At 42.1% G+C, this 12,060-nt stretch overlaps 1 protein-coding gene across 4 annotated transcripts in view; it reads right to left on the bottom strand.

The window, feature by feature from the left end:
- Positions 1-474: 474 nt before the first annotated feature.
- The window catches only part of CSPP1 (centrosome and spindle pole associated protein 1), a 29,635-nt gene continuing 18,049 nt past the window's right edge, over positions 475-12,060 (bottom strand). For all 4 annotated transcript variants that reach the window (XM_053466970.1, XM_053466969.1, XM_053466971.1 and 1 more), the window contains 11 exons: positions 11,647-11,817; positions 10,917-11,021; positions 8,219-8,285; positions 7,931-8,057; positions 7,048-7,190; positions 6,576-6,719; positions 6,180-6,223; positions 5,513-5,576; positions 4,093-4,202; positions 3,070-3,223; positions 475-927 (listed from right to left, as the gene is read on the bottom strand). In XM_053466970.1, coding sequence (XP_053322945.1) covers positions 698-927; positions 3,070-3,223; positions 4,093-4,202; positions 5,513-5,576; positions 6,180-6,223; positions 6,576-6,719; positions 7,048-7,190; positions 7,931-8,057; positions 8,219-8,285; positions 10,917-11,021; positions 11,647-11,817 — 1,359 coding nt within the window. In that variant the 3' untranslated portion in view covers positions 475-697. The remainder of the gene's footprint in view (positions 928-3,069; positions 3,224-4,092; positions 4,203-5,512; positions 5,577-6,179; positions 6,224-6,575; positions 6,720-7,047; positions 7,191-7,930; positions 8,058-8,218; positions 8,286-10,916; positions 11,022-11,646; positions 11,818-12,060) is intronic.

The raw sequence follows: 12,060 nt of genomic DNA, 5'->3' as shown, positions 1-12,060 counted from the left end.
AGCATCAAATATTAAATTATAAAATGTATTAAAACATCCATAAAAGGTAGCAAAACAAATGACAAGGTTAGACAGAGCGCTGTTGTGTCGCTTGCGTGATTTACTAACATTTGCTAATGAGAGATTGGAATCAGACTAACAAACACAATGGAAGCTTCGAGGTCACACCAAAATATCTATAGTAAAGTCAAATCTAATTTCAAGTAAGTCATTCCTTGGTTTAAAAGCACAGAACACTACTGCTAGCGGGAGCATGTTCCTACGGGTCTTATTTACTAAGTGACGTCATTCAATGCTGACGTCGTTCTCCGCATGCTACCGGGTGCCACGCTTTGGAAGATATGATCCTTGGTGAAGATTTATTTGCTCATACAACTGAAGAACCTTTGAATGGGACTCTGAATCGTTTCGTACTAAGATATTCTATATTTCTGCCCCAGAAAAAAGGTTTAACTAGAGGATACAGAGTACGGTAGAAACATAACATCCCTCGGCTTTTGATTGCCCAATTAAAGGGGTTCTGCTCTCGTCCCATTTCTACCTCTTACAAAATAGTCCTTTCACAAATAAAATAATCCATTTTCTTTTAAATATAAAATATTTTAGATTGTGTTAAAACACGTTTCTGTCAAATACACGAGAAGGAAAGTGCATTAGTGACACATTCTTTGCTTCAGAAAGGCACGGTTTGGTTCGGTTACCCATGAGCGGTAGACAGGCCCTGCCAGTTGAACGCTAAAGCATTTTCAGCGGCCGGATTGTCGTGGCCCAGCTGCCCTGCCATAAATCTTTTGAGGGTGTCCGAGGTGCCGGGACGCAGCCATGGATCTGTAGCTACTGTGTCCACGGAGCGAGGTCTATCGCTGGTTTTTGCAGGGAAGAGTTTCAGGAAGTCCTCTGCATCTCCTAAGACATCTGCTTCATCGTCTAAAGGACAGGAAAGCATTGCATTAGCCGCCGGTAACAGCATTAAAGAATAGCAGCAGCTTTCAATATTGTTTTTATTATTATGACAGTATATATATATTTTTCAGGTTGATTTCTGGGTCCGTTTAGGAAGTAAATCTATTTTGGTCTGATAATTAGCTCGTTCTAAAGCGTCACATCTCCTAGGTGGAGTGCTGTACTCACATAAGGAACTCCTTGTGCATAAAATCCAGCAGTAATGTAGGTTGGCAGCGACAAAAACCTGTTTCTCTCTTTTATCCTTTATCTGCAGACTGGGAAGCTGCCATCGTTGCCAGTCATACAGGGTTTAGGGGGACTTTTTCCCAGACTAAAAAACCCAGTGGATTCTTTATAGCAATACTACAAAGTCCATTCCTATATAGGCTTTCATCAGAGTGCCAACTGGGTGATTAACACGTAGCCTTTCTATTGTTTACCATAGTATGGTAAGTGGGCAGGTGTGGGTTTATCTAGTACATTGGGCTTCACAGCTGCCTGAAAATGTTATGAGATAACTAGAATCAAATATTTTAAAGGGAAAAAAGAAACGGAATCAGATACTAGTACTAGAAAAGGTCCGGGTGAGAGCTGCTCTTTAAGCCATTATGGGCAGGTCACAGCGGGGACAGGAGACGGTGTAGCAGAAATAATAAAAGGCAAGGAAAATGCAGTCGATGCATGAGTTCTAAAATATCCTGTTTGAATATCTATGCTGTTAGAGATTATTATTTTTCAAAAAGAGGCAGTTATCTATCGGAATAGCAAACCCTTTTAAGAAACAAAAACGAATGGGATCGTTTGGGTGCCGGGCTGTCAAACTGTTGGGATTTGCCATATGCCAGCATACCGAGAACAGCTGCTCCTTCAGGCCATATTTTTTAATTAAGAGTGATTATAATTAGCAGGAAATTGAACGAAGAAATTAGATTTACGGGGCAGATAAGGAAACCGGTTTCCAGGGGTACCGGCAGAGCCACAAGTCTCAGATCATTAAAAACCAAATTACAAATCGCACGATGCGGAAACAGACTCCAGTGTTCAAGTAAAAGCACATTTTGGTCAACGAGACCACGAGAGCCACGTTTAAGATTTGGGAAAGATTCATTACACAAAAAAAAACTAAAAAAACGAGTGTATTCCTAAACATATTAGCTCCCTGGCTTGACTATGTATTAAGGAAGGTCAGGGTAAGAACAAGTCAAAGAATCTCCACACAAACAGTTACCATGGGGAGGTTTCTCTGGTAATCACCGGCAGATTGTAAGCTTCTGAGCAGGGCCCTCTTTAATGTATCTGTTTGTCCGTCTATTCTAGTCTCGCCATTCCCTCTGAATATATGTACTGAAAGTGCTGTATAAAATGTTGATGCTATAACATGCAGGATAAGATGAGAGCTTGTTGCAGGTAAAGCTCGCTGGGGTTGGCCTCTCAGCCGGATATTACTCATGCATTATGAAATGTTTAACTCCCAGTTTAATGGCTATAAACCTGTCTTTCGGGACCTACATCAGAGCTCAAATTCCTTACAGACACAGGAGCTGCGGATAGGAATGACAAACTAAGAAAGCTTCTGAACGCAAACATTGACTCTGTATACAGCCGATTTGCAGGTAAAACCCTAGGTGCCGGTCTGCAACTTCTAGTCACAATGGCAACCTGGGATTTGGCCAAATCCTGACCTCCATGAAGTGCAAAATTTACACAATGTACAAAACACTGACTAAGGGTACCCAACTTACAAACACGTTTATTGTCTTAAGCAAGAATGGCCACATCAGACAGGAGAACAATAACGTAAAGACAAGCTGGGGCTAATTTCTAAACACAAAGGCAGTCCCTATTCAGATGAAAGAGCTATATTTTTAGAAACGCGCTCTCGGTAACTGTGATATAAATGGGTAGTTTAGTCTTTCCTTCACAGAGCACAGAAGCGAGATGCCACACCGGGCAGGCTAGATTGCGTGAACGGCGTCTGTTACGCTCTATGGTTGAGCAGGAGATCTGCAGAAACAGACTTCTACTAGCGGTTACAGTCAGGAGCGTGGCCTACAGCGCCACCTAGAGCAGCATCAATGCTACTGCAGCTCTGCACCTGATTCACCAAACTAGTTTCCGTCCTACCTATGGTTCGTGAGCTTTTCTGGAGGTTACTCAGTCTTCTGAGCCGCTCTTCATTGCGGTTGCGCACATCATCCACGTTGAGGCTGAAGTCAGAATTCACAGAAAATCTGTCTGGGTCACGTAAAGGGAGAGCCGGCACCAGAGGGATATCATTCTGCGGGTGGAGAAAGATCGTTTGTACGAAACAATACTATGTCATCCAAGTACGGTAAACATAATTATCCTCACCGTTACTGGGCCCTTTTATTTATTTTTCTGTTAAATACTGGTGCAGCCATTTCACTAATACACCTGCTTTTTCTGGTATGCATTCATATGATTGTACACAATATATTGGCTGTTTATTGGTTTGCCATATATTTTTGCCATGTATTTTTGGATATATGTATTGTAAGAAGCACTGTGTTAATTGTTGATGCTATGTAAAAGTTGATGATAATAAGATGTAAAACTCTGTGAAACAAGTAGTGATAGTGGCTACATAGGTTTAAGGCGCTGCCCCACATTGCGGCTTTAGAATTAGATTATAAAATTAAAATTTTTTGCAACTTTTCCTGTGCATACAATAGCTAAGCATCCCAATTGTCCTGATATTTTTGATCTCATGAGCTCATCGAGGCTCTAATGCGTATCATATTAGAGCCTTGATTAACCATAATGGTCACTTCACTAGTATCCATACACCATGTGAATGTGTATAATCAGTGTATACGCAGTGTACCCATATGGCTTTTATATAAAGCTCAATTATAATGGAATGAAAGTTATTCCTCTCCATATAACATGTATTTAAATTGAAAAAAGAATTTAAACATCTTAAAGAGTATAACTGGGTCGGTCTCCAAACCCTACTGGGTTCATTGTGGAAAGGCCTGTGGAGAGGCCAGGGAGTGCGCACTTCGTTATGGAGTACTCAGACGAGAGGCAATCAGCAGTGAAAATATCATAGTACCCTGCAGAATAGAGGGCAATTACATGAGAAGACCCCATTAACCCCTTCCATAATGACAAGTGTCTTGGTACCTCGTAAGCCGGGGACTTCTGCTTGTGTCGTCGCCTCTCTCTGGCTGACGGTACAGGGTGGAAGTCAGCAGGCGACTCTGCGAAGGCTGGAAATGGTTCTCCATTCTCCCCTAACAAGCGGACAGACATAACCATTAGAAATCACATCAAGCGTATTCACAGCTGGAGGGGCTGGACTCAACTACCCGATATGGACAGCATGAGAAAACCTATCCGGGCTTCCTTTATCAGGATAAGCAGGGGTTATTTGCCCTCTATTTCAGTTGCCGATTGCTGTTAATTGGGTCAGACAGCTTTTGTACGGGACACATCACAGTGAACATCTTTCATATATGTATTTAACATTTTACCAAAATACCAGACATGACACTGTGCAGAACACCAAGAAGACATCTCTTCTGTGTCAGATTGTCATTAACAATGCAAAGGCAGCTTTACAGGCAATATAGAAAACAGAATACAATATATATATATATATATTATATATATATATATATATATATATATATATATATATATATATATATATATAGTCTTGTGCCTGTTGTGAGCAGGGGCTGACTCTTACGCTTACAGTACCGCAATATGCGGCAAGTGCTATAACAATGCCCCACTTTGTGTTGTGGAACAGGATTAATTAATCTGTAATTGCAATGTTTTACAACAAAGATAATTAGTACTGTCATGGCCGTTTCCACGACAGCCTCCTAATCGCCTTGGAGACGGACCGCTAACAAACCCAGCTATTAAACCCAATTCCGTGCAGTGAAGACAGCTGGTAAACACGGGGGATGATTGTTACCGCAGAATCCGTGTTCACTCGCTTTTCCTTGCTCAGATGCTCTCTTTGGTAGAGTAACAGCGCACACCTCAGCCGGCCAAACCAGGACTGTGATCCGGTTGCCAGATGTGAAGGTGCGATTACTTTTGCTGTGTTGGGTCAAACTGTCACAAACCCCGAAAGGACAATACTGTGTAATGTACTGCAGCAACTTGGTTATAATATGCCTGGAAGCCATTATATGGAGATGGTGTAACGCACAGCCCTCTCATAGGGTTCCACAATAAGGGATTGGCTTTCCTGCCACGGATTGGCTGTTTCAAGTAGCCAATCAGTGGTAGGAATCATCCGAGGAACTTCTTTCATTTTCCTCATTTTTCTTCTAAAAAATACATCTTAAAGTACTCCTTTCCCAAGGCTGTCAGGAACGTTGTGTTTGGGATACTGCCGTACCGTGGTGCTTCAGGATGAAGTCGCAGTAATGGGGGTTGCGGAGGGTGCAGCTGCAATCAGGCACAAAGAGACCCATTTTTCACCATGTTTCCATGTTTATTTTAAATAAGTAACTGATGAGGCAAAAGGTGCAAAGTCCGAATTTAGTAATTTTCAGTTTAACCAGAAACCGTGACCAAGTCTTACCTATGAAGGCACTTTCTGACTCCAAAAGGGATGTTCTCATCAGATCATTCGATGAATCCTTAAACTGCAAATATGACACAAAGATAACCGGGTTCAATAAAGCTTTGGCTATTAAACCACATTGTCCCACTTTACAAATACACACCAATAAGTCTTAAATCCGTAGCTGGCAAATGAATGGAAAAATCACACTCAAGGAAAATGAAAATTACGGATATTAAACAATGTTTGAGTAACAGGATATAGAAGTAAATAATGTAAATTCAGAGGAATGGAACAGCCTCCCATCAGAAATGGTAGAGGTTAATACAGTAAGGGAATTGAAATATACACGTGATATGCATAAAGCTATCCCAAATCTAAGACAAGCTCAAGGATTCAGACCCGAGTCTTCCATCAGGGAGAAATGGCCAGACTAGACGGGCCAAACGGTTCTGCCGTCAGATTCTGTTTCTATGTTTCCCGTATCGCTAGATCAGCAGCAATGCCCAATGTTCATTTATGGATTTTCCATGCAACATGAGGATGTTAAAAGGCCAACATATGTTGTCTTTAATTAAATCTGAATATATATATTATCCAATTCATTTCATGCATCTATTGTGAAAACAAGGGAGTTTGTACTCCGTACGAATTCATAAATGTAACACATCACACTTCTCCATACCGTCCCAGTTTGGTGCATGCCATGAACGGGGGCAGGTTCAAGGTCTAAAAAACAAATATAACATTATAAGTGACCAAAACACAAATGTACTATTTTATACAATCATGTTGGATGCCCTGATAACATTAAGTCAATGGAATCCAGATCTGAAACCATTGCACGGTACAGCGTAAAGATGCTGGGTGTAGCTTGACAATCTGTACAAAGGGTAGGTTTCATTTCAATTCCAGATAAAAAACAATCATATAATTAAATAAAGTTAAAGAGGTTGTAAAGACCACTGGGGCATCAATATCCAGACAGATGTCCGATAATATATTTCAAACGGGTGGGAAATTTCCTCTCATTTATTCCAGTATAATAAGTTTATAAATGAAATAAAGTGGCCATGGGTACCATTCAGCATCCATGGTCTCCTCTTCAGTCTATTTAAATTCCTCTGCTGCTCCCGGAGCAATGCTTGCTGCTGAATATCTAACGTTTGGTCGTCCTTTGGTGGGTCAGGATACATAAACCTCACACCTTCTCGGGTATCTGTATCTGGGAGAACATCAGAAAACCAGAAATCAGAGTTATGAGCTGAAAAGAGATCTTTGCAAGGCTTTTTAAAAAATCACCCCCTAGCAGAGTCTATAGTTAACCTTCATCTATTATACAAAAACACATTTTATATTGTAACAGGCAACTGAAAAAACGCACCCCTACAAAAAAAAGAAAAGCACCGAAACGGACATTTATTCTAACCTTTCCAATTTATTTGTACAGAAAATAGTATTTTCATATCTGACTTGATTTCTTCAAACTTATGGAAAATATATGTAACAAAATCCCCATATTGCCCCTTTAATCCAGCAGGATAGGTACCCACCTCTGTACTTCAGGTCATTGAACTCTCGGATGTTCTGCGTGTTGTTATTATCTGTTCCTTTTAAGGAGGGTCTGCGTACCGTAGCTTGTAACTTCTGCCTGGCCAGATCAAACACATCCATTGGATTTTTCTCTCGTCTCCTCCTAAAAAGTAAAAAATGCATTAAGGACAAAAACAGCAAAATACACCATCCTTTATACAGCTTCATATACTACACAGAAGCAGCGCAATGCATTGGAGCCCGTGGGCCACATTTATCCCTTTAATGCTCTTCCTCCAGCCAGCCTGTCAGTGTCTCCATGTGCTCTTCATCAGGACAGGCAGACGGACACGCAGACGGACACGCAGAGCTGCCTGTTGTAGCTGTGGGTACTGGAGTCTTCAGTCAGATCCTCCAGCTACCAAAGCCAGATGTGTGCAGTCGCAGCCTTGCGTGCTATGAAGAAACGCAGACACTAGAATCTGCCGTCAGGGGGGGTTATTGGGCAGCCTGAGGACTTCAGAAGCTCAACTGCTCTAGGAAGGAGGAACCAGCAGCTTGGAGGGCTGATGGAGACTTGAGGCTAGCAAATCACACGAGTGGCACAAATATCTGTCCGTTGTGCACTTGTGTGAATTCTGCCATCATCAGTGAGTTGAGCAGAAAATGTAGTCTGTTTATGCATCAAATAATGAAACATGGCTGCAAGTAGAAGGGGTTCTCTTATAGGGTACACAGTTCACACAAGGACTAAAGAAATCTCACGGATATAACTCAGGGCCAGATCGCTTCCTCGTGCACAGAACCTCGATGGGGCTGGTCCTACAAAGCGCACGGTGAAGTCCGCCAGCTGAAACTCTCCCACGCAAGCCATTAAACCCGCACAGTTCTTACAGTCCTTACCCACTCATAGAAGGGGACGAGTCGTCATCTCTGTCAGCGTCATGTAATCGGCCCTCTAGACGCCGCTGCTCACTACGCAGTTGCTTCCTCAGCTCGGAGAGCTCGCTGATTACATTCTTCTTCTCATCTGAAATGCATTATTCACATGTCTCACTTCTAGCACCAATGCCAAACTACTGTCATGTTAGTCACCACTTGTCATTTCATTACTACAAATAAACATAATTACGGGATGCGTACATTAAACCGTTATCGTCCACAGTATTATTTGAAACACAGGAATATTACCATATGCTCTCAGCTGATTTCGTCGGGCAGGAACGGGAGGAGAAACAGCCCTGGACTGGGGTTGTGCCTAAATACAGAAGGGGGGGGGGCATGTATCAGAATGTATCAAGAACTGCTCCAACCATATGGTATATGTGCAGCTTCCAGTACCCGTCGCACCACATTAGGCAGTAATCTCACCAGAACGGACATATATATTTATTACATCTGTACTACAGACAAACTTTGTACGAATCCAAATGCACATTTCTAACAAATTTTGCCTGTTTCCCAGACAAAAAATGAAAACAAATGGCAAAACCTGCTGTGGAGGCAGCAAAACATTCCCCAAAATTAACAAGCAGTGGTTTGAAAAGAAAACGTTTTGTCTCACTCAGTTGCCCTAAAATCTGATATAATCCTAACTTAACCACAAAGGTTAAATCACAGGGAGTAACGTGTAACATGTATGAAGCGGAAGTTATTTAGCCCGACACACTTCCCTGTGATCGTCATCATGGCTTCATCCCATCCTTTTACGGTCTAGCGAGGATTCCATTATATTTTAGGGAAGTGCAGGGGACTAGAGTCGATTTGGAAATGTTTGTGCGATGGAATGATTTGGGTCGGGCAAAGGCAGACGTGTATGAAAAAGTAGTCAGGTGAACCCTTGTATTCCTGTCCCAAAATCTTGTCCACCCCACCTTCTAAAGCATGACGTGATTTTAATTACTACCAAGTCTCACTGGGATGTTTCTAACTGAGTAAAGGTGAGGAGGCACGGTCAGAGGATAGCAGGAGAATAAGAAAGGAAGAGAGAAGGTCAACGCTTGCAGTAGAAGCAGGTCTTAGTCTGCTTTGAGTCCAAATGGAGAAAGATATGGTCTTTAACAATGTCGGTCGATCGTCATCCAGAGGAGGAGGGGGTCAAGCAACATATTAGATGTGTTGCTCATTCCACTACAGATTCCCCTACATGCACTCGCACAACTACCACAACACAAAAAACCCGCTAGGACCGCTACTACCTCACCCGATGTACAGCACCTTAGTAGAGTGTGGGATTAGTTTGATGGGGATGGGAGATGGGCACGCTGCAAGGTGCAAACTGTGTCATAAGAAAGTGAGCCTGGGTAAGGTATTAGGACATCTCACCAATTCTGGTGCATCCGGTGGCAAACTGGCAGGGGTTAACCCACCGTGATCAATTATTTTTATTTTTTCAGTGAAATTCAGTCCTGCATCGAGGGGCTGGATATGCCTATTTCCCAGTGCCTGCTCTGTCCCATACTGGGCAAATTCAGTCCTGTACCAAGTAGCTGGATGTCCATGCATGCCCTGTCCTCGCTGCTGCCACAGCTCGCTCTTCTTTAACTTGAGGGATACATTCTTTTTAATTTTTTTTTTTAAATATCAGGGAAAGTCTGTCCTTCGTCAAGTAGCTGGATGTGTCTGTCTGCCAGTGCCTGGTCTGCCCTGTCATGTATCTACACCTCAATGCCCTCCTTACTCTGGGGATCCGCCTAGCCCTGTACAATGTGGATGTCTGTCTGGCAGAGCTTGTCCCGTCCTGTCTCTGCTGTCTGCAGTCTCCTTCCTAATTCTGCAGAATTAATTCTTCCTACGGGGAGCAGAGTCAGTCTTGTGGCTGGATGCGTCCATTTGCCCCTCAATGCCCTTCTTTACTCTGGGAGATCAGTTATTCTTTAATATTGGGATGGGGACTCCAGTTTTGTGGCTGAATAGGTCTGCCTGCCAGTGCCTGCCCTGCCTCAGCACTTTAATGTCCTTCTTTACTCCGGGGGATTGATGCTTGTTCTTTTTTCTAATATGGGGGGGGTTCAGGCTGCCTGCCAGTCCCCCCCCCCCGTGTCCCAAGCACCTTTGCAGTGGGGCTGGATATGTGCAAGTGTCTACACTACTACTGCTGTTGCCATATCACCTATTCTGAGGGATAAATTCATCAAAATGGACCAATATTTTTGAGTAATTTAGTCCAATAGCATGCTGCTGGATGTGTGTATCCATTGGTGCAGTGTTGCTGTGTAAGCTCATTTGAGCAGGGTCCTCCTCACCCTGTTGTTCGGTAAGTCGAATTGTTATGTTATATGCTACTTGTGATGTCCACGCATTGTACAGCGCTATGGAATTTGATTGTGCTATATAAAACAATAAGTAATAATGTTTCTGGCTGCGGTCCTGCAGTGCAAAATCGAGTCAGGATCTCTTCCTGATCATTGAGATGAAGCTGCTGTACACGAAAGAGAGTCCAGAAGTTGGCTGGGACCTACCCCCCTTTGGGAGCATCCCCGAATGTAATTTCCGGGAAAAATATAAAAAAAAAAAAAAAAAAAAAAAAAAAAACATCCAAATTTCACATGAACCGAACAGTCGGAAAACAAAGTTTGTCATCCTAAAACAAACGTGGAAAGAAGACATTGTCCCCCAGTCTAGTTTGCATGTCGTGTGCAAGTCTAGTGGACAGAGAAAGACTTATTTTTAGGCAATGAATTGAGTTTCCGAAATAGAAGATACTTTTACACCCTAATGCCGTTTACATTACTACCCCCACGGTATCGCCTCTCTCTGATGATATAAAGTTTGCTCAGTTTTACCTTTGTCAATTTCAAAATGTCTAATATCTGTTTCATTTCCATTGGGCTCTGATAGTACATCACAGAAAATTAAATAGACATAAGAAAGCTGTGAAGGGCCTTACGTGTGACCGGGCAGATATCTGACTCTCCGTCGTGGGGGGTCTTTGCGCACGCGCAGAAACTTTGTTCTGTAAGGTCGGTATTACTGGTGATGGTTGCCTGGGTGGCTTCGAGAAGGAAATATATACAAAACATAATTTTATTTATATACATACATATAGATACACATATACATACACTTCCAAATAACAGGATTTCTGCAGACACTTTGCAAAAACTGATATATGATATGATACGGGGGGGCATACATAAATGGGCAGTATTGTTAGGAACGCTAGAAGGGGCTTCAATACACTTTTTTAGTCCCACTAGTTTTCTTTAAACAGTGATACAGCCCCACCTTGTATAAATATACAAAACCAACACAATGGGGTGAATTGTTTGGGTATCAGTCCAAAACCCATTTATAATGCTTAAATACTACTGGCAATATTCAGAATTACTGCGATGAACAGAGCGCCAAACAGAAAAGACGACAACATCTGGAGGGGAGAGAGGTTCGAGGAGTAACGACAAACACCCTACATCCTGAAAAGGTTTCGTTTATAGAAACCGATTAAATATTTAATGAGCTAGCATTATAAATACATGTAATACCCTCTGGAATTTTTAAATATTCCCATTTTAAGCTTATTTTGTTTATTTTTCTTTAACCCTTTCATTGTCAGTGGCACTGGTCATCTAAATGTTATTTATGCTAATATTAAGGTGCAGGGAGAGTGCTGATCATACCCGCTCTTCTTCTTCTTCTTCCTCCTTCTCCGTCACTTTAGCAGATTTCTCCTGTTCGTAATATCGGCGTAGCTCCTCTTCATGTTTCTCTTCTTCTTCTTTTCTTTTTCTCTCAGCTTCTTTACGTCTCTCGTCAGCTAAACGAACCAATTCTTCATTTTTCTGCCGTTGCTGAAACAAGCGACGTAATATTAAAAATAATGAAAACATTTACCCATCTAGTTTGCTGATTTTTCTTGACGTAGGGACTGAAACCTGAATTAGTCCTTGGTCTTTTAGATTCATGATAGCTTTACATCTATCCCCTGCATGTTTAAATTCCCTCACTGTATTAGGCTTCTACCACTACTGCTGGGAGGCGGTTCCATTTATATACCACCCTATCGTCAAAGCAAAACTTCCTTACGTTGCTTC

The sequence above is a fragment of the Spea bombifrons genome, chromosome 5, assembly GCF_027358695.1.
Source record: "Spea bombifrons isolate aSpeBom1 chromosome 5, aSpeBom1.2.pri, whole genome shotgun sequence".
NCBI lineage: Eukaryota > Metazoa > Chordata > Amphibia > Anura > Pelobatidae > Spea > Spea bombifrons.
The sequence above is the reverse complement of the archived record's forward strand: the minus strand, read 5'-3'. Positions and strand labels throughout refer to the sequence as shown.